At 39.9% G+C, this 23,079-nt stretch overlaps 1 protein-coding gene across 5 annotated transcripts in view; it reads left to right on the top strand.

The window, feature by feature from the left end:
• Positions 1-23,079, top strand: part of FNDC3B (fibronectin type III domain containing 3B) — a 294,875-nt gene that overhangs the window by 261,593 nt on the left and 10,203 nt on the right. For all 5 annotated transcript variants that reach the window (XM_087818325.1, XM_087818324.1, XM_087818322.1 and 2 more), the window contains 3 exons: positions 1,697-1,977; positions 12,596-12,808; positions 22,848-23,014. In XM_087818325.1, the coding sequence (XP_087674451.1) occupies positions 1,697-1,977; positions 12,596-12,808; positions 22,848-23,014 (661 nt within the window). The remainder of the gene's footprint in view (positions 1-1,696; positions 1,978-12,595; positions 12,809-22,847; positions 23,015-23,079) is intronic.

Here is a 23,079-nt window from a genome sequence, read left to right as displayed (position 1 = left end):
TCAAATTGCGTATTGCAAACCCATCAACATCAGTGTGTCTGGCCTCTTTGGAGAAAACATTCCCTTCACAAGTTAATTTTCCACATCAATTGAGGCTTTTTTGTTAAATTCTGAATCCTATTTTTATCATAAACATTTCAGAATAAACCTTTATTCTGCACCTTCCTTCTCAAATGGAGCACCTGGGACATAATTAACCCTTTGTCAATGAGTCAGGGTCATAGTACGTTATCTGAGCTTCGTAATAGCGATGCTGAGTCACTGGAAAAAGGTTAAATTATGTGCCACACTCCTGTTTTTGGAACCAGGCAGGAGATAAATAAAGAACTCTCTGTCACTGCAGGAAAGAACTTCACTATGCTTTTTGAGTTTTGGCCTCTCTTTAAAATGTTCTTCTACTTCGTTTTCTCCTTTCAGGGTATATGTTGTCACTTAGCATTGACTTCCCCAAACTGCATTTTAAGAGACATAGTGGATGGGGCTATGAAAGGAAGAAAGATTCCAGTGATGACTCGGGAAGGATGGAGACAACTACAGGAGCTGCAGTGGGGTAGAAATGAGCTGTGTGGACACTTGAGTCTGAGATGCTTACTTAACATTCAAGTGGAGATACCCAAAAGGCAGCTGGATACATTAGGGTGGCATTTAAGGCAGAGGTCCAAGCTACACAAGTAAATTTGGAAGTAGGATATCAATGGTATTTATCCCCTGAGACAAGATGAGCTCTCCAGGAGTTTGAGCAGAGTTAGAAAAAAAGGTATCCAAAGCCTGAGCCTTGGTGCCCTCCAGTGTTGAGAGATCTGGGTGATGAGTAGCAACCCACATAGGTGATTGAGAAGCTGCTCCAGGCGCCCAGCTGGGCGTGGCTCAGGGGTTGAGCATCAACCTAGGATCCAGGCGATCAGGGTTCGATTCCCGGTCAGGGCACATGCCCGGGTTGCAGGCTTGATCCCCAGTTGGGGGCGTGCAGGAGGCAGCCGATCAATGACTCTCTCATCATTGATGTTTCTATGTCTCTCTCTCCTTCTCCTTTCCTCTCTGAAATCAGTAAAGATATATTTTTTAAAAAAAGAGAGAGAGAAGCAGCGGCAGGTAAATAAAAATGAGCATGGGTTCTGGAGACCAGGTGAATAAGTATTTGAAGGAGCAGTGAGTGAGGAAGGGGTCAGCTATTGCTCTCAGGTAGAGGCAGAAAGGGCTGAGAATTGACCTCAGGTGTGAGTTTATCATTCACGTGGAAAAACATAGAGACCTTTTCTAAAATTCCAATTGCTCTTCCAGGGCAGCACTGGGGTTGAAAGTCAGATTATTAGATTCCAGTCCCAGCTCTGCCCTTAAATCTCTGAAAAGCAGGTAAAGATACTTGCCATGTACTGTGTTCCTCAAGTGGTTACTGTGAAGATCGCATAAGACAGTGTATAACCTGCAGTGGGCCATACAAATATAAAGGATTATTTTAAAATTATTTTTTTGTAAAAGGTGATGATAGTGATGTTACTATCTTTTGCTTAACAGAAAAGATGTGATTGGCTTTTTTTGGTAAGTGTTCATTAGGTTGAAGTGAACATTTTCTAGGATTTATTTCTACCTATATTTCTAGAAGTAAATCATATATTATTTATTTAGCAGCACCTAACGTGGAGGCATTAGAATGTACAATGGGGTAATATGGACTTTCCTTGCTGTTGTCTTTTAGGCCGTCAATCAAGCTGGAGCAGGACCATACAGTGAGCTTGTTCTTTGTCAGACACCAGCATCTGCCCCTGACCCTGTCTCCACCCTCTGTGTCTCGGAGGAGGAGCCCCTCAATGCCTACCCTGATTCACCTTCTGTGTGCCTTGTACTGAACTGGGAAGAGCCGTGCAATAATGGATCTGAAATCCTTGCTTATAATATTGATCTTGGAGACACTAGTATCACCGTGGGCAATACCACCACCCACATTCTCAAAGAGCTTCTTCCAGAAACAACATACCGGTGAGTGCAGGGAAGAGAAATAAAGCTGTATGGACACATCAGTACTGGGGCTACACACCCTCAGTTTCTAAAGGCCAAACAAGTGAATTCTAGTCATTCTTAATATATTTAAGAATACTAAATACAAATACAGCTTTAAAACTTGTATTACTTTATACTTTATGAGTCGGTTACAAATTTACACAATTTCACCCATCACTTTAGATCAGTTGTTCCCTCTTGGTCTCTTGGTAACCACTTTTCTTTGTATTTTTACTGTGACTCGTATCATTCTATGGACACCCCCTGTCCTCACCATATACTCACCATCCTCTGAAGCAGGGCTCCACTCTTTTTCTGATTCCCCAACAGCAGACACAGTGTTACAAAGAATTTGTGATGTAGCTTTTACTTAGGATCTCACTGGGGGCCAGAGATAGAAATGATATCATACACCAGGAGTAAAACTCATGTAAGAACCTGCATGCTTTCTTTCCCCCCGTGTTCCTGTCTGGGAACCAGGCACCTGCCTTCCTCTTCTCACATGCCTCCTTCTGTAACATGGCCTCTCAAAAATTCAGATGATTTAGCCCTGTCTTCACGTTGCCATAACTCACGCAAAACAAAAAGTTTATGACTAGTGTTAGAGGAGTGGTCCATCTGTGGTTGTACAGGTGTGCCTATCAGGGCATCCCTTTATCAGAATGAATGGTTTCTTAAGGAGGTGGAGGAGAGCATAGATTCAGGTCATCAGCTGTGTGCTTCAGCCAGTTATAGAACCTCTGTCTCTCAGGTTCTTCCATAAATGAGAATAAGATTACTGACCTCATAAGCATGCGTAAGGAGTAAATAAATTAATATTGAAAGCAAGTGCACAGTGAACATGCATTATAATTTTCATCACCATCAAACAAAACTGATTCTTCTTCGAGTGGGGCAGGGGAATGAACAGCAGGTAGATAAACTTGTTGCTAGAAAAGGATCTGTCATTTCACTTACTTTATTTTGGCAGTGTTCTCTAGTTCAGTAGTCTGTATACTACCATTTCTATCCCCAGAGGCTGAAGAATCAGCTAATCAGTTTAAAATACACAAGTTCCATCCTGCCATATTATGTTATCTCTACTCTTTTTTTCTCTTACCAAAATTTTTGTGAATAATTCATATAAATATATTCATTTTGCTTTTCAAAACAATGACAGGGTGTTTGGGGGGGGGCTTCCTGCTCTTTTATTTTTTTAAGAAATCTCTTTTGAGCACGGTACTATATACTGTGGGTGTATAAAATAGTGATAAACAATTCTTTCCCTCAAAGCACTCAGAGTTGGGGACACATAAATAGCGACCTAAGATGGTAGGTTACTGTGACATCACAGCTGAAAATAACACTGTGTACACAGTCCTGTTGACATTTCAGAGAGGAAGTCTCAGGGTTCAGAATGGTCAGGATGGGTCACAGTGGGATTTGAAATAGAAACAGAGTAAAGGGGGACATGACTTACGTAGGTGAAGAGGCAGGCCAAGGGTATTCCTTCAGTTTAACCTTTTAAGTCAATCTCAGAAAAGCAGTCTTCAGTCTTGTATGCTGATCAGATATAAGTGCCTTTATGTCCAGAGCAGTCTAACCAGGTGCTGAGGAAATGATTAATCCCAGACCTTGACAACAAGGAATTTCCCCGATGATGCTCTAAGGAAACTTGACCTTGAGGTGTACCTCTGGGGGGGAAATGACCGGGTCATTGTCATCCCCCAGCTGTTTTTAAGAGATCAGATATCCAGAATATTGCTTGACCTGATCCTTCAGGCCAGAAAACCTATGAAGAAACCACACTGGTTTAGGAACTCACTGAAAGGTTTTGTGATTACTCTGATGCGCACTCATGTCTACCCTATACGGATGCAAATTCTTAGGCCAGTGCTCTGAGCATTTGGATCAGAAACCATAGAAGGGCTTTTACGGCAAGTATTAGCCCAGGAATTTCACCTCTTCCTGACACTGTGCCTACCTTAAAGGTGGCATGAATGATTACAAACCTTAAGGTTTATAGAAGGATAATGTTGGAGGAATGTTGGCTTTTAATAGTCAACATACAGTTAGATGACTTCTAGAAAGACACCTAGAGCTCCAGTGAAGAAACTAAAGTAGGAAATCATTGCTTCATGACGAAATGCCAGTTACAGTGGAAATTATGAAAAATATCTTCTTTTTCTTCAAAAGCACAATTGCAACAATTATAGTGAAATACAAAGTGAGTATTTCAAGGAACTAAGGTGGTAATTTTGGTCCAATCAACTTTCACCTCTCCTTTTTCTGATGCATAAATTTGTTAAAATATAAAACAGATCATGATGTTCTAGATAAAAATGTGGAATGAAACATCGTAAGCAGACCATGGGGCTTCAGTAAAGGACTTGTTTCTTTGGTTTGATTTTTTTTTTTTTTTCTTTTTTTAATTTTCAGTAGTTACAAATTGTTCTCATACTGAGTTTTTTTCTTTCTCTGTCTTGTGGGGACAGAAACATGCACCTCTCTAGCAAACCTACTAACGCAAAAAGGGTATTTTAATTGATCCATTGCTTCTCCATTGGTTCTTGCACAAATACCCATTGACTGACTGACACCCTGTTTGGAATTACATGCCATTTTTAAGGGCATTACTTTTAAGTTTAGAACTGAGTTTGAAATTGAGGTTGTGTTTTTGTTTGAGTGGGGGGAAAAATGTTATTGATAACAGAGATGTAGCTTTCCTTTACATGCATCCAGCCACAGAGTCATAGTCTCTGTGAGCTGAGACAAGGTCACCCATTCCTGGTGCCCTTGCTCCAGCATCTCCAGTCCAGGCAGTGGATCCAGCTCCTGGTCTCCAGGCAGCCCATTCCGCTTGTGACTAACTCTGTTTCATTAAAACCTCTCTCTGTCTGAAATCTACACAATTGATCCTGGGCCTTCCTCTAGAGCACTGGTTCTCAAACTGTGGTTCCTAAAGCAGCAACACCAGCATCATCTAGAAACTTGCTGAAATGCAGGTTATCAGGCCCTACGCTAGACCTACTGAATCAGAAACTAGAGGTGCAGCCAGACACTCTGCTTTACATAGTGCTGCAGGAGATTTTGGCTCATGTTAAAGTTTGGGAACCTCTGCCTAGAATATTGATTCTTGAATGTTAATTATATAAAAATCACCTGGAGTACTTTTGCAAACTACAGAAGGCTGAGCCCCACTCCTGTAGACTGGTTTAGCGGTCCCAGGGGGCACCTCGCCGTCATCATCTTATCATGTCAGCTGTCTCCTACCTCCCCATCCGCACTGCATTCCCTTCTGTCTTGACTTGTGTGGGTTTTCTGTGACCTCCTCCACCCTCTTCATTGAGCGAGTCCTGTTTCTTTGGGGCCTCTTTAGTGAGTAGTATGCCCAGGCCTCTAGGAACGGGGCTGGCTCAGAGGAAAGCAAGACTGTCACCTTACTTTTTTTCCAAATGGAACAGTTAGTAAGGTTGCTTAACATTACTTTTTTTGGCAACCTCATTATATGTCTGACTCATACTGAGCTGGCAAACAACAAAAGGTAGAGTTGTTTGTTAGGCTCATTTCTGCTCTTTTTGCTGGGTAAAATGGGGATGAAAATAACACTTATTGAATCCCTACTCTATGTCAAGCGCTACGTTAGCCTTTCCAGAAGTGAATCATAAATCGTTTCATCTTAACAAGATGAGATGGGCTAGAAGACAAATTCTGAATAGTTTGGAAGTAGCACACTGGAGTCAGACAGCCTGCCTTGACTTCAGACCTGGTCTCTCACTATTGTCTCTGTGACCTCAGGCAAGTCATTAAACTCTCTGTGCCTCAGTTTTCTGATCTATAAAACAGGGATAATAACTTTAACTATCTAATAGGGTAGTTGCGTGTTTTAGATAAGATTTCAGACACTTTGTATGGGACTTGACACAGTGTAAGTAAGCTCTCAATAGATTGTGTTGCTGATGTTTGGGAAGGAAGCAGTGAGCTGGAAAGTGGGCTATGACTAGATTACAGGTAGAAGTGTCTGGAAATCTGGCATTTGCCTTTAAACAATGGGAGATATTTAAGGTCGTGCAACCCCCGCCCCCCCCCCCCCCCAGTCAAGGCAGGGCACAGGGGGGAAAAAGGCAAGTCTAAGTGCCTGGAGACAGAATGGTGGCCTGGTATCCAAAGAGCTTTCTGGAGAAGGAGCTTGGTTGGAGCAGGGGCTGAATCTGCCCCAGCTCAGGTTGCCCTTCCAGAAGCCTTCTCTGAATAACTGCATCCTGAACACGCTTTTCTCGGCAAGAGATTCCTATGTTAAGGCTATTTTACTTTTTCAGAAGTTATCTGATGATTATTCTCTTTCATATTTTTTCTCTTCTTTAATTAGGTGATTAGATGTTAGATTGGGTGGCATGGGGGGTGTTGTAAAAAGCCCATGTTTTGCTTCTTAGGCCTCTCCTACCCCAACCCTTCATGGGAGATGGGGGGCTATCCTCCCTGCCCACCCACTCTGCACTCCAGACATCCTGAGCACTAGGATGATTGACCGTGGCTGAGAAGTCACCTTCCTCAGGTGAGGAAGATTTGTTTTGAAAGCCATTCATCTTTTAATACAGGTGGTGTCAGAAATTTGATTTTGTGTGTGTGTGTGTGTGTGTAAAGTGAATTATTGAAGGCTGTTGAGGCTGTGATCGGGAGCGGGAATGCATCTGGCATCTAGAATTAGTAGCTATTTTAATAGTAGATTTTTGCCTGCAACCCTGGCAGGTGCCCCGACCAACAACTTTTTGGTGCACAGGAGGACACCCAGCCAACTGAGCCACACCAGCCAGGGCAAGAATATTCTTAATTTTATTTATTTAATCAATATTATCAGTTTATTGATGGATATTGCTTGAAGAGATTTTTCACATCAGTCTGGCCAAGATGTAGTTTCTCAGAGTTACATCACTTCTCTAAATTGGAAAACAAAATTCCATTTCCCTTATACTTAATTTGTAGAACTTAACATTTCAAAAACTGATATGCAAGGCATGTTTTAAAAACAAACAAAAATGCCCTGCAGCTCCTATCTGAATTTCAAGATGAGCAGTAACTGCTCAAGTTTGGGTTTGGGATAGACTTTAATTAATTTAATAAAACCTAAAAGTCAGTTTTTTCTGAGGTGAATTCTTGGACTTGTTCCTCAGGTTAGTGTTTGTTTTGCTTGTTAGTCCCAGGTGAGCTCTCACTGGAATTGGGAGATTATTTTCACCCCGAAACAAGACGAACAGTAACTCTCTTAGTCTTGTTCTGCTTTCTCAGCCTTCTAGACTCAGAGTTCTTAACATGTTCACATGCCTTCAAGAAGATCCTGCCTCATTTCACTGTATCAGCTCCTTAGTTCTACATCAGTTTTGAGTGTGACTTTGTCATTGGAACTAATTAACGTTGGTTCAGTGCATCAGCTATATGGAAAAAATGTTTTCCATGCATTTTTACTGAAGCAAAATGTGTTTTTGTAAAAACAAAGGAAAGTTAAAGTATTTTGAAATCTTGGTAGCTGATTTCAAGGCAAAAGTTATTTAAATAACGTAAAGATACATTCGTTGGCTGTTATAAATGTCTGTTTCATTGTCAGAAAGCAGGGAATTATTGTTGAACTGAAAGTGTGGTTTGAATTAAAATTCTTTGATTGGATTAGAAGCCATGTGTGGTCCAGGTTATGTGAGGAGAGTATGGTATGCCAGAATGCACAAAGACTTTGGGCCTAAAAAAAAAAAAGGTTCTCACCCAGACCTGACCCTGACCTGCATCCACTGTGTAGATCAGGGCAAGTGACTGACTTGGCCTATGCAATTAATTCACTTGTAAAATAAACAAGTAATTCCAGCCTCATGGGGTCCGGTAGAAATTAGAGATAATGTACATATCAAATCTAGACGTCAATACCTGATATCCACTATGTCATTTAGGTCAAGTTATTTAACCGCTCTGAGTTTAACTGCAGTTATCTCTAAAGGCAAGACAAATGGGCAGAGCAAGTGTTCAGCGTTGTTTATTGTGGTCATTGTTAACATTTTCATCTCTTCCGGAGCTCTTTGTCTCACCCTCATGTTCTGAGGATGGTTTAAAAAGCCAGTCCTTTTCAGTTTTGCTGCGTCCTGGGCCATAATTTAGAGCAAAGAAGAACATAGATGATATCAGCAAATTACTCACGTTATAAAGTGAGGTAGTGTAATAATGCAACTAAAATGAGGACATGTACTTATATGCCCACTGCGGTGCCACTCCTCGTGGTGTTCAACACGTTTTTCTCACTGTTAGGATTTGTGGCCTCCCAAGAAGTCATAAGAAAAACAACTCATAACAACTCCATAAATTAGCCCTTTGAATTCTTTTCTGGTTGTGTGATAGAGTATAATATATTAAAAAACATATAAATTGCTTTCCATATCCCTTATCTTAAGCAATCCTGTTTATAAATGCAGCAAAGATATTACTGTCCCATTTTTTACTTAGGAAAGCTGTGAATTAAAGGTGTTAGATAATTGCCCCAAGGTCACAAAAGTGATGACATGATTCCCAAAGCTCAAGAGAGTTAAAATGCTACCGTAGTATTCTTGTTGTTGTTGTATATTTAAGGCAAAGACTATATGCCTACCAAATACTTCTCAGTAAAAAATCAGAGAGCCATAGGTCTACAGTGTAAGGAACCCAATACCTATCAAAACACTATGGAGGCTTTGGGGAAATAAGTGAAATTGCAAAAAAAAAAAAAATTTTTTTAATCAAATATTAAATCTACATTTATCTCGATACTTGTATTTTATGAGATATTTTTAATTCTTACAAATGATTCAGATCTCTTAGTATTTTTTTCCTTGAGCAGAACAACAGTCTTCAGTAACCCATTAGCTCACTCTCTTTCATTAATTAAAGTAGCTAAGGGCTGTTTGGGCAGCACAGAGCAAAACCTGGACACAAGGTGAACTCTGGAGGACTGTAGGTAAGCAGATGGGAGAAAGTATCCTGACTTCTGGGCTCTAAGAATACTTGCCTAGAATAAAGGGAAGGAATGGCAGTCTGGAACACTAGAAAGACATTAATATAAACCTCGTAGGTGAGGAAGTATATTACACCTTTGAAGAAGGACTGAGACTTAATTCCCTTTTCCTGAGAAGAGGAAAAGGGTAGTAATTTCTATCACCATGATTGCCACCTTTTAAAAAAGATTTTTCTTCTCCAGGTGCAGAAAAATTTCTTATTTTCCAATCATAGAAAAATACTCTTGTATTAGTACCATAAAGCTATTTCATAGGACTCATGTTGGGAGGCAGGGGAAAGCTGATTTTAGTCTTTCAGTGTTATATTGAGAAACTAGCATTGTCTACAAGAGACCTGATATTGCCTCTGGTGTAATAGAATTTGGGAACAGTAAGGCTCTCTTAATGGAATTTTTGCTATAATTTATCAGAGATGAGTATTTGCTAAATTCTCAATTATGAGGCAGATATTCCTCCAGTTTTAGGTGATTATGAATAGAGCTGTTATCATTTGTGTTTAGGTTTTTATGTTTACATAAATTTTAATTTCTCTAGAGTAAAGACCAAGAAGTCGGATTGCTGGGTCATATGATACGTGTATATTAAACTTCATAGGAAAACTTTTTTATTGTGGCTATCATTTTGTATTCTCACCAGGAAAATATGAGCGTTTCAGTTGCCCCTTATCTTTGCCAGCATTGTATTGAGTATTTTTTTAGCCATTTTAATGGGGATATAGTATCTCCTTGTCATTTTAATTTACATTTTTCTGATGGCTAATGATGTTGAATGTCTTTTCATGTGCTTGTTTGCCACGTGTACATCCTCTTTAATGCAATGTTTGTTCCAGTATTTTGCCATTTTTTTTATTGGGTTGTTTCCCTACTGTTGAGTTTTAGAGGTCTTTATACATTCTGGATATAATTTCTTTGTCAGATATATAATTTGCACATATTTTCTCCCAGTCTGTAGCTTGTTTTCATTCTCCTAAGAGTGCAAAAGTTTTGAATTTTTATGAAGCCCAGTTTTCAATTTTTTTCTTTTATGAATCATGTTTTTCACATCCTATCTAAAAATTCTTTACCTAATTTTAGGTAACAAGTATTTTCTCCTGTCCTTAAAAGTTTTATATTTAGATCTATGATCCATTCTGAGTTAAGTTTAGAATAAAGTGAGCTTTAGGTTAAGATTTATTTTTTCCCTATTGAAATCCAATTGTTTCTACACCATTTGTTTAAAAGACTATTCTTTTTCCATTGAATTACTGTTGCACATTTGTCAGAAATCAATTGGCCATATTTGTGTGGATCTATTTCTGGAGCCTCTGTTCTGTTATATTGATCTATGAGTCTGTCCCTTTACCACTACCACACTGTCTTGATTACTGTAGCTTTATAGTGAGTCCTAAGTCAGGTAGTGTGATTGTTCAGATTTTATTCTTATTTTTCAAATTTGTATCAGCAACTTTAGTTTTTTTGCCTTTCCACGTAACCTTTAGAATTAACTTATCTATATCTACTTAAAAGAATCCTGCTGGAATTTTATTAGATTTGCATTATATCTATAGCCCAATTAGGGGAGAATTAACATTTTTTTCTGTGTAGAGTTTTATAATTCATGAGCACAGTATGTCTCTCTCTACTTAGGTCTTCTTTAATATTTTCGGCAGTGTCTCGTAGTTTAAATTTTGTTTTGTTTTTTTCCATATCTCTATGCCACACACACGCGCGCGCACACACACACACACGCACACGCACACACACACTCACTTTGTAGGGCTTCTAGTACATGATATTGAATGGGAATGGTAAGCGTAGACATCCTTGCCTTGTTCCCAATCTTAAAGAGAAATCACTTAGTCTTTTACCATTAATTATAATGTTAGCTATAGGTATTTCTATAGATGCCCGTGTCACTTTGAGAAAGTTCCCTTCTTGCCCTCATTTGCTGAGAATTTTTATTATGAGTAGACGTTAGATTTCATCAGGTGCTTTTTTTAAATCAATCAATATGATTATGTGATTTTTTTTTTTCTTTAGGCTTCTAATATGATGAATTGGCTAAGGGCTAGGGAATGAAAGAATGTAAAAAAGGAAAAAGAAGAATGGGGGATTTTGCCCACTTACTGTGAGCATTCAGACAGCTTTCTCTCTCTATGAGCCAGGCTTCTCTTAGAACTCTGTCTATGCAGATGTCTGCTCCTGGATTTCAGGTGGCATTGAGTCCAGTCCAAGGACAATGGAGAGGAAAATGGTAAACTCACTGCTGGTGTGGTGATAGTTCAAATTCTTCCCCAAACTCTCCAGCTGCCATTTACTTTTCAGAGTTCTTAAGTAGCTGCTCATTTATTTTCTAGGTTTAATAGCTTCATTCAGTGGAGAGAATTGATCTGTTTCGTTTTTCTTTTTCTTCTTAACAATCTACAGGCATATTATTATATTGACTTGCTGAATTATGTAATCTTTAAATTTGAAAAATTAATGATAATTTGAGGTCATGTGATGCATTTAGTTATAGTAATGTTAAATGATATTTTCTATTTAATATATATAAGCAATAATTGTTATAAATGAGAAATGCATAAGCCTAAGTTATAGGAATATTTTATACTAACCTGTTTCCTAAAAATTTATCTCTTTGACTATATTTTTTTATCATGTGTTTTAAAACACTGTTTCAAATTCAACTCAAGTTTAAATGTGACACCACACTGTCCAGTACCTAGTTAGCAAGGGGTCTGCATGGAGGTTTCCACTGGAGGCCCTGGAAATAGTCTTGAAGTGGTTGGAGCTGTGGAAACGTCGGAGGCTTCGGGAGAACTGCCCATATTGTGCGGAAGAAGAGAGGGAGAGCAGAGGGAGGGTTGGGGCTGTGTGTGAGCCCTTTGGTCCCAGAGTAGAGAAGAAAGGCCACCGAACGCCAGGAGGAAATGGAAACAAGCTTCAAGAACATACTGTCACTGTGGGAAGAGGTGTTGAGGCTGAGGATGGAGCGGTGCCATCAGTGTGTTGTGTGACGATCCTGAAGAACTGTTTCAGCCAACAAAAGAGGAATAAGAGTAGGATGTTCATTTACATATGCATTTTAGCTCTATTGGTTTTAAATTCCTGGCCCAGGATCTCAGTGTTATCTCTTTGTTACCCATAACATGGCCCAGAGTAAACATCCAGTTGAGATTTTTGTACATCTGCATGACACCCTGTTACCACCTCTTGTTTTTGCACCTCGCTCTGGGGAAGGGCTAGCAGCGGTTGCTGGGTGAGGCTGAAGGAAGAGAAATGCCCTGTGGAAGAGCAGTTGTCCTTTGTTTCTGAACTCTGAAGGAGACTGATTTGTTCTCTATTTCATTTATTCTTTATAGCCCACTTCCTTCCAAAACTGACTTTGAAGCAGCAAAAGGATGGCTGAACAAAATATAAAAGCATGGTTTTTGGAGAGTATAATCTGTCTTCCTAGCTGCCTGGTTCTCTATTTGTCTTGAATTACTTTAATTTGTTTTTTAATTCCATGATATTGCTCTAGTGACAAGTAATAAATACTCCAGAATGTTTATTTCAGACGAGGAATTGCTGCTTCTTAAACCTGCAATGTTTTTATTTTTCTTTCTCCAGGATCAGGATTCAGGCCATAAATGAAATTGGAGCTGGACCCTTTAGTCAGTTCATTAAAGCAAAAACTCGGCCATTACCACCCTTGCCGCCTAGACTCGAGTGTGCTGCGGCTGGGCCTCAGAGCCTGAAGCTGAAGTGGGGAGACAGTAATGCCAAGACACATGCTGCTGATGACATGGTGTACACGCTACAGCTGGAGGACAGGAACAAGAGGTAGGGCAGGAGGGCATGCGAGCAGTGCTGGGGCTTTGGCTTTGAGATGAAGTCTAGTTGTTCATTTGTCCTCCAAAACACTCTTCCTCTTTGTTGAAAGATTTCCTATGTCTTTAGGTCCTGCATTTTTATACTCAGTTTTACCCTCTAGTCTTCATTTGGAATTTCTGAACTAGCATTCTAAAGATCCTGATTTCCCTACATGTGATAATATATGTGTTTGTTTTTTCTTTCACAAAGTCAGATAGTGGAGAGAAATAATCTAAGAAGAAAATTGTCAAATTCACATTTACACGATGTAATAGCATTAAATTAGTCACGAGTGCAGAAGGAAATAAGATTCAGAAAGAGACATTACCTCTTTAAATATTCAGTAACCATCAGGACAAACATGTTTACCAATCTGAAATAGCTGTGGTGATTTACAGATGGGGATTATACAGTGTTACTGTGGGCAATACAATATCGAATTAACCAGAATAAATAGGAGATTCTTCATATAACTCCATGCCCAGGAAACACTCTTAGCCACAGAAATCAAATCCAGCCCTTCATGTAGTATTTATTTAACCTGACTTCATTTCCTCTGAAAATGGCTGATCATAAGATGGGCAGGTGACCTGTATTTAAGAATAATTCAGATGTAGAACAAAAGTTAATGATGACAGGATGCCCTATTACCAAAATTCCAAATCAAAGAAGTCAAGGGAAGAGGTAGGCGAGACACATGCTGCTGCTTCCCTGTGGCACACCTGCTGAGGCACAAAACCAGTGTCAGCATGGAGTGCCTCTGTCATTTCCCCTTATGCATGATAGTGTCCTGTTCCTTTATGTGGGGAGCTGGTTTTAGGTAGCACAGAAGCCCTTTTCCAGTCTCCACCCTCCATTCTGTACTCCGGTGCTTTGACTCCTTTCAGCGCAGTGGAATCCTGCTGTTTGAGGTGGGCCTTCAGTGGATCAAGGAAAAAACAAGCCCCTGCCTCCAGGAGCATAATATCAACCCACAAATGGTCATAGAACATTTGTGTCATTGGAAAAAAACAGCTCTGGGAGATGGAGGAGGCAGGTGTAGGAGAAAAGTGCTTTGGGAGTTTGAAGGAAGATCAGGAGTGGCTTTTTGAAACAGGTGACATTTGAACTTGATTCTGAAAGACCTGTCAAACCCAGTAGTCTGACTACAGAAAAACAAAAAGTGATTGTCCTGTTGGAAACTAGTCCCCGTCTAGCAAGTGCAGAGGGTGAGGCTTCTTTTGGTAGCTCATTAGAGATCAGTACATACTCACTCAAAGACACGATCATTCACCTTAATATTGTGCTGCATGCCTTTGGATGCATTTTCATGGGCTTATTATTTTCCCGGCAGGGTACTCCTCCAACTGGAGAGGGCTGGCAGGAATGGGAATTATGAACTAACAGAAAGCATGATAATATGTAAAGCTAGCATTTGAGAAAATTGATAAATGAGCCCTTATGTTTTTCCCTGGGCTTTTGGCTTCCATTGGTGGTAGAGAGAACCTTCCTTAGTGAAGGTCTTTTACTTGCACTAGTGACGGCTCTGCGCCAGATCAACCATCTCCATCCTGCTGCGATCCTGCCCTGTGCGGGCAGCCATCGTAGGTGCCTCATGCAGACACCTGTAGAGACACTCAGAACAAAAGCTCCATGAGCACTGGCCCAAATGAGTATGCTGTTGGGGGACATTTAAACATGCCAGACAGAAAAGAATGCAGAATCTAATAATCAATACATGCCTCTTTCCTCCAAAAACAGCACTCAAGACTGGCCTTTTAATCAAATAAATGACTTGCCTAAATTTAAGTGGTAATTTAAGAAAACTTACCGCTAGAAACAGTATTTTTCTTAATTTTATGAGCTAGAGTCCAAACTTATCTTTTTTAAATTAGATTTGTCAATGCTCTCAGAAAGTTATTAAACTGATGGGAATACAGAACATAATAAATTCTCATTCTATTTGTGGAATAATATTCCTGGGATTTAATAGGATGAAACTTGGCCTAATTTGACCTTGAGGATGACCTTCCTTTCTATCTTGAAACAACTCTTGCAGTGAATGACACCTTGAATCCAAGCCTTTAACTTTGGATCTTGACTCATGAGGATGAAGGAGAAATCATTTGAGTTGGATACATCATAATACTTATCAGCATAGTCTTTGTCACTTCTAGTTCTCTGGAGGTTCTTTAAGGTTTGCACCTGGCCTGTTCAGTTGAAAGGAACAATGTCGTCTTCCACAGTGGCAGCTGCCCTTTTCATTGAACTGATTGTTGCTTGAGTGGTTTCTAGTTGTGGGTTTTGGAACAAGTGTGCATATCTGTAGCATATGCATTGATTTCATTAACTACTAATCAGTCTTTATGGATGTAGCAAAAATGTGATATATCTTGCTTATGGCTGACGTGAGAACCAGAGATTGATTTAATTGTTTTAATTGACTTTACTCACCAGTCACTGTGGACATTTGAAAGTAGAGCTGTTGATATCCAAGTTGTACAGCTGTCTTAGCCAGCTATGCAAGTAATAATAATCTTAAGACATATTTTGCAACAGAAGCACAATAAAAATAACTGCATGCTTAGTATTTGTCAGATTAAAGAGTTGAGTCGATTTTGGCTACTAAACTATTGGTCTTACCTTTCCCTCATCCATAAAGTAGAGGTTGAACCAGAAGATGAACTCTGAGGCTCTTCTCACCATTTTTATCTTAAAACAATGATATTGTAGATCATTTGTGAGCTAAATTCTTTACTGAAAAAATGTTTGTTAAAAATGGCATGTTACCTCTTTTTTCTTATTTTAGCTTCTCCTTTTTACAAGTAAGAAAATAATAAGAAAGATACTAACTTTCCACCCTGGCCAGTTTGGCTCAGTGGTGAGAGCATCAGCCTGCACACCGAAAGGTTGTGGGTTTGAGTCCCAGCCAAGGCACGTACCCTGGGTTGCAGGTTCGATCCCCAGCCCCAGTAAGGGTGGGAGGCAACCAGTCGATGTCTTTCTCACATAGATGTCTCTTTCTGTCTCCCCCTCTTTCCCCCTCTCCCTCCCTTCCACTCTCTCTAAAAATCAATGGGAAAAAATATCCTCGGGTGAGGATCAGCAAAAAGAAAAAAAAGATACTTTCCTTAAGAGTCCAAAACACCTAAGGTTCTGCATCTATGATATCCTGGTTTATTATGTTCATTTATATACCTCTCAACCAGAAAATCTGAAATGATCCAGAGTGTTCTAAATATAATGTTGGGCCAAAAATATATTTTCAAACTTTCTATTTATTGAGCAATTACAAAGTGCCAAGCATTGAGAGCTTTTTGTCTACATTATTTAGTTCTCGAGTAAAAAGTGAAATGTTTTTTATGATGATAGCATATCTACCAAATCCTTCCACCATCGAGGTGAAAAAATGTATTGTTTTTGATAGATTGACTTAATTTCAACTTATGATTATTGGGAGTTTTATACATGCAAAGAAGGAAACTATGCTTAAGTATTGGATAGACAAAGATGACCAAAGTAGAGCCCTACCCTTAAGGAGCTCACCTGGTTGGGGATAGGTAGAAGGGACAGACACGGTCATGCAAATCACGATGTAGAAGGCTTAAAGGTTGACATATGCACAGCGTATTGAGGGAGGAAAGAAGAATGGCAACTATTATATGCTTAAAATTAAATGAACAGAGAGGGCTTTTTATAGAAGGTAACAGGTTACATGGTCTTAAAAGGGTCCAAATCTTATAATCTCATGCAAGAGAGCCTTAGGAAGGATGGGCACTAATGAGGGCTCAGGACTGGATGAAAACGAAGGAGGTGGACTCCAAAGCACAGAAGTGGGCCCTGGGTCTTTCTCAAGTAATTGATGCCTCTTTCTATTCTGCTACTTTACACATGGCTTTATTTAAATGTGGGGCTATTTCATGTCTGTAGTAGAGAATCCCTAAAGGGCATCTTGCCCAAATCCCTGCCTCAAACTACATCAACCTAGAATTCATCCAGATCCCCGGGACTTGCTATGTTGAGCATTCTTCCCCTTAAACAGGCATTTGTTTCCCATGTATTGAGGCTCTTGACCCACAGGGCTCCCAGTCTAAGGTCTCTGGCTACATATTTATGTTGCAGCCTCAAAGCAGTGCTCTGTTTGTACAAGACTAAGCTTATCCCTAGAAATTAGATTATGATCAGTCAATCATAAATTTGTTCTTGAATTACTACAGTGTGCTAGGTCTTCTGAGGTATGCAGCCTACCTATAAGGAGCTTATCTTTCTGAGAAAATAATGTGAAACAATAAACAGCACAAAAGAATTTAACTCCAATAGAAAAATAAAATTATATTTTAGTTTGTCCGTAGAGTGATTAAGTGTGTTATTCTTAGCAGATCAAGCACAGAGGTTGGAATGTCTTTGATTCCGGTATATGCAAGAAAATTACAAACCCCAAGTAAACATTTTCATAATTCTGCGCTAACCTAATACAGAGATTAGAATAACAAGGTCAGCTCGTGCATTTTCAGGCTGTAACACTGTACTGATGATTCTGAAGATGCGTTTCTCTGGGTTGTTGACATAAAATGTTATGCTGCCCTAACAGAATCTGACTAGATGCTGATTCTTGTCCTGACCCTCATGGCTCCGTGTTCCCGGTAATTGCACGCAGCACTGCGGCAAGAGGAACTTAAATTCCAGGAATGCATTTATGGTTAATCTGTTGTTCAGGTTTAGTCAGAGAGTTAGTGTATTTTAAAGTAAGGCTCCAGCAAAATGGGGGTGGGCAGAGGGCTCTCTCTAAAAGAGTAGATAGTTGCCACTTGCTCTCTGTTTAACTCAGCCCTTGAGCTCATGACACTTTTTCCTTCAGCCGGCAGGATCAGAGGGGCCTTGTAATGTGAACAGTATTACTGCAGGCTCCCTGTTGGAGAGGTACAGAAAACAATCTGCATAAAGTAACCCTGAAAAATACATACTAGACAACTAATAAAAGTGGGCAGGGTGCATGAGCACTATGGGAGGAAGTATGTCTATTACACAACAAACGCCTGCTTGTATTTCTCAGAGCATATCACTGAATTAAATGAGATAGATGTAAGGCAACTAGCTCAGGGCCCACAGGAGACCCTAGGGATTAGTTGCCTTCGTTTCTCTGGAATCAGTTGCCCTGATTCACATGATCACCCACCCTTGTGAGATAAAGGGCATTTTTACATCACCTTCAGTTACCAGAAGGCAGTTGTCTTCCTCAGCCAGGGTGTTAAGTCTCTGTGTAATCCCAGACCTATTCCTGAGTTTCTAGATGCCTAGCATGTCCCTTAACTTCTTTTTTGTCTTAGTGTCTCCCTGTCTACAGAATAGAGCTAACGATGCCTGTCTCCAGTCCCTGATTAATGAGAAAAAAACATTTCTATTTCTTAGAAAAGGAGCATAAAAATTCAGCTACAAAATAAAGAGTATTGCCAGCCTAGTCGGTTTCAGGATAAAATGTCTAGGCACAGGCAGAGGTGAGGGGTGGTAAATGAACTGTGCGATATATTAAACCAGAAGTAGATTTCAAATTACAGTGTTTTTCTTCTATTTGAAAATAGGATTTCTATCTATTTAAAAATAATCAAATGGAATTGGGTAGCATTTTCCTCACCATTTTTCCTAAACCAGGTAAGATGAGGCAAGGCCAGTAAAATAAAGGTAGGCAAGCAGAAATGTGGAAGACTGGGCAGAGTCTCGCAGAGGGATTCACTGTATATATTTGAGAGCAGAGTAGGAGAATGGGAGATTTCAGGTTTCTCAGGTGGCCTTCAGAGATTCTAGTTATCCTTCCTTTGAATATAAATAAATCTCTTTTTAACATATCAATAACTAAGTCAGTTTGAACCAAAAAAAACCCTGAAAGATATTTTTTGGGTTTTTTTCCTACGTAAAGAGTTTCATTGTTATCTATACTGACATTTCATTTCCTAGAAAAGGAGCCTAACCATAAAGTATTGCATCCTGATCATTCACAAGCCATAAGGTCCATGTACAGCTGGGGACGTGGGGTAGGAATTTAACTGCTTTTCTCACTGGTGTTTTGGAAGTCACTCTTGGTGCTTTTCGTGCTCAGTCTGCAAATGGGAACTCTTATTAACAAGAAAGCCAGTTTAGGAAATGCACCTTCCCTGCCTCAGGTGTCTGTGCATGATGCCATCTGCTTCCATCTACTTCTGCATAGACATGACGGGACTCGGTGTTCTTGGTGGAGTGAGGGGACATGCTATTCATTCCTGTTTTTGAACATCCTCTATTCCCAGACGTCACTCAGTAACATAGGAAATTCACACACACATACGCACGCACACATGCACCATGACGCCCAGGGAAACTGAGAAAAAAGAAAGGCAGTGACTTGTCACTGTTAAGGAATATAGCTGCACTGACATCTGTTGATTTGTAATATTGTGAAACATGTTTTGAAACATGCCCCTTTGCAGCCTTTAGTAGATTGCAGGCCATTTTAGGTCAGCAGGTTGGATCATTTTGGCAAGTTGATATTAATGGGCTGCTGTTAGCCTCTAATAGCCTGGAAATTATAAGATAGCAACAAAGGAGTAAACACAAAAACCTTAGCATTACCTCGTATGTTCTCCTGCAAATTGAAATTCTAAGCTATCCAAGAGCATTCTTGGATGTATCTTTTGAACAAAGCTGTTTTTAAAAAAGCACATTTTAAAATTAAATTCTTTATATATTATTTTCCTCTAATATTATTTAACATAAAGACACATTCAAAGATGTAACATATCTGGGTTTCTTCCTTCGGTTGCAGTTCAGTGCAAAAAGTCATCTTTCAGAATATTAAAGTTTAAAATACTGAGGTTAAAAGAATAACCATCCCCTAGAATTTCTTGAAAATGTCAAGAATCTGTTGTTTTGCCTTCCTCGTGTATTTTTAATATGGATTGTAGAATTTACTGGGCCCTTTGATTTGGATCTCATAAAAATTTCTGCCAGATGAACAAGACAGTTCGTATTATTCCCAAGGGTGTGGAAACTCAGCCTTGGGAGTTACCAGTTTGTTCAACTTCACAGTGAAGGCAACAGACTCTGCACTGTGGCCAAGGTCATTGTACACCCCGCAGAGTGCTCTGACAGGCCGGCAGAATTAGCAGTCTTTTCGTATTCACGGATACGTAGAACATGGTTTTAATCACTGATAAATTGCCAGCATTAAAACCCATGTGTGCTTATTACTATCCAAGTGTTTAGTTTCAAGAAGACATTCAGTCATACTGAAGCCAGTTGGAGGCAGAGCCATAAAGAATTTATTTAGACCATAAACTTTCAGTGACCCACCCAACCTTCTGCCTTGTTTATGTTTTTCCTCACTAGTAAATATTTTTTGTAGGAGAGCATTTCTCTCCATTTTTTCCTTTCCCTAAGTGAAAATGCCCAGATTTCCATGAATAGGCAGCACTTATGTAGGCCCCCTGCTCCTTCACCATCTGTTTTCAGCTGCAGTTCCTGGCCTCCTTGGCCCGGGCTCATGGGTGGATGGTATTCACATGCACAGCATTCTCTCCAGCTCAGGAAAGCCCCAGGGAATGTAAGAGGGCTGCACCTTGGGGGCATTCTTCAGGCTTCTCCAACATTGGGAAAGGAGGTAAATCATTCAGGAACCTTGGTGCTTTATTATTAATAACAAGTGCTAGGCATTTTATAATGGGTTCTCCCTGCATTATCCCATTTGATTCTCACAACAGCCCCCTGAAGGGTAGGCACTAGAGCCCAAGATCACCAGGCAGTTGAACTCAAACTCAAGTCTGTTGATGCTTGGCTCTCTTGGAATGTGAGTCCCAGATTCTCAGGATCCCCTGTGTCTCCCCTCCCCACCTCCTTGCCCCTGCACTCAGGAGAGAGCCTGTGTTGTGCCTATCACTGTTCTGCACTTGCCAAGGGCTCTCTACCTGGTTAATTCCATGACGGAGGAATTATCCACCATCTGTTTCAGCTTTATCCATACACACTTGGAGAACAAAGCAAGAAAACTCCTCTCCTCCCTGCACCCATGCCTTTTCTGGGGGGAGGGAGCTCAGATAAGTCCTATGGCTTCTGTCGGAGCAGCAAACAGGTTATGCTTCCCAGAACAGATAGCGGCTAATTAAAGGACCAGTCAGAGACATGCTGCTTCTACTGCTTATATAGTCATACTGAACTTATTTTCAAAAGGAAATACTCTCCTTTGAGCAGGGGAGGGGAGGGAACCAGTGCTGTTGATAGTACTGTACTCCTCTCCTAACTCCTTTAAAAACCAGGCTTTATCATAAGTTTGTAATGAAGATGTAACACTTTTACTTCTTAAACCGTGACTTCCATTCTGTGGTATGATTAAGGGCAATTTACTCAGGTTAGAGATTCTGGCCCAGGTGAGGCTGAGTTAATAAATAGCTGTTTGCCTCCAGCATTAGCAAGAGTATCTTCATTAAGGTGGAGATGTGTCAAGAACACTGAATTGGTTGCCATGGTATTTTTGAGTTTCAGCCTGGACTCTGGCTTTCCCTGAAATTAAAATGTTCAGCCTTCAGTTAACGGTACTTCCTTACAGAGCAAAGCAGAAAGAACACTTAATAGGTGAAACGACTGTGGCCCAGGGACTCGATTGCAAAGGCTGGTGAATGTGTGGATGTTTTAGAATTAGTATTGATTCTGACAGGTTTTATTTAAAAAGTCATTTAATCTCCATCCATCCCAACACCTATCCAGAGGGACTGTTCTCTAGCACGTGGAGAAGCTGCTGCTCTCCTTCAGAAAACTCTGCCCACACCCAGGACCAACTGACCCACAGGGATTAGGCCTTATTCAGCTTCAGATCCCTAGAGCCTGGCACTCAGGAGACAGTCAAGTGTTTGCTAAATGAATGCATGATTTTGCTACCCTTAGGCCAACTCGACTTGAGTCACATTTTGAATTACGATTCTATCACTGACTGACTTCCAGCGGTATCTGAACACAGCGATTGTCCCCAGGTGTTGGAAGCTCTGGATACTGGAGAACCAGTGGCCTGTGTAGGAACAGGCGGTGTGGAGAGAGTAATTCATGTAGTGTTTGTTCCCAAAGTGTCCCTGGACAAAAGGATCCAGATCCTGAATCTACTAAAGGTCCTGGATAACTTAAGGAAGTTATGTTATTTCCAAAATTTTACAGTTACCTGTAAAAAGATAAATGACTATATGTTGTAGTTCTAAGTAATGCAGTTTCATTGTGAAAATAGCAATTTTTCAAGACCCTGGGGGAAAGAGTTGAAATTTAAGGCCTTATTTTTTTTTAATCTCATGCCTTCTATTCTTATGTCTCATGGAAATATTAATTAGCAGAGAGGTACAAATATTTCATCCTGGTTCAGATGCGAGAAGGATCTGAAGCTCCCAGTCTAAACTGGTTAGCCTACCTGTGCTGTTTTTCTGTTATTTTGATTAACTATGATGGATGTTTCTGAGGAAAGATTTTTTTTCTTTTACATATTTTCTCAAAAAATGATAATCCTAAATGTCTTCTTACTAGTTTGGGAAAGGGGCTTTGAAAGCTCTTGGGAAGGTAAAGGTTAAATGTTTAGGTATTTTCTAGCTAAACCTCATTTATTTGGAAAATTCAGGTAAACAGGACATTGTATTTCTCAGGGCACCAGCTAACATTGACTTCATTGCCTAGTATATAGCAGAAGGTAGGTTAATAGTATCAGATTACATAGATATTACCATTAGGAAATTTTTGAAATTTTATTAATAAATAAAAGCAGAAATAAATGATGTTTCTAGAATCTGTCACATAATTAAAGGGATCTCATTCTAAGCCTTATATGTACTTAAACTTGTGTTTTTCTTTTATGTAAAGATAAAGTAGACCTTAAACTTAACTATAACATAGCAACTGGGTTGTTATTATAATTCAGACTATGTGAAAAGCATTTACCAAGTTCGCCTAATCTGCTCTAGTTTGTATTGTGATTAATTTCTCGTCAGTAATAAAAGTTCCTGTGGCCAATGGATTCTGCTCCTCCCCCTAGGTTTATTTCAATCTACAGAGGACCCAGCCACACCTACAAGGTCCAGAGACTGACGGAATTCACATGCTACTCCTTCCGAATCCAGGCAGCAAGTGAGGCTGGGGAAGGGCCCTTCTCGGAAACCTACACCTTCAGCACAACCAAGAGTGTCCCCCCTACCCTCAAAGGTTCGTAGACAGTGTATCCTGGCATGCTTTTCTGTGAGAGTGAGGAAATGTCAGAACTTTAGAGT

The sequence above is a fragment of the Miniopterus natalensis genome, chromosome 6 (genome assembly GCF_054644295.1).
Source record: "Miniopterus natalensis isolate mMinNat1 chromosome 6, mMinNat1.hap1, whole genome shotgun sequence".
NCBI classification, from domain to species: Eukaryota; Metazoa; Chordata; class Mammalia; order Chiroptera; family Miniopteridae; genus Miniopterus; species Miniopterus natalensis.
This window is presented reverse-complemented; position numbering and strand designations above follow the sequence as displayed.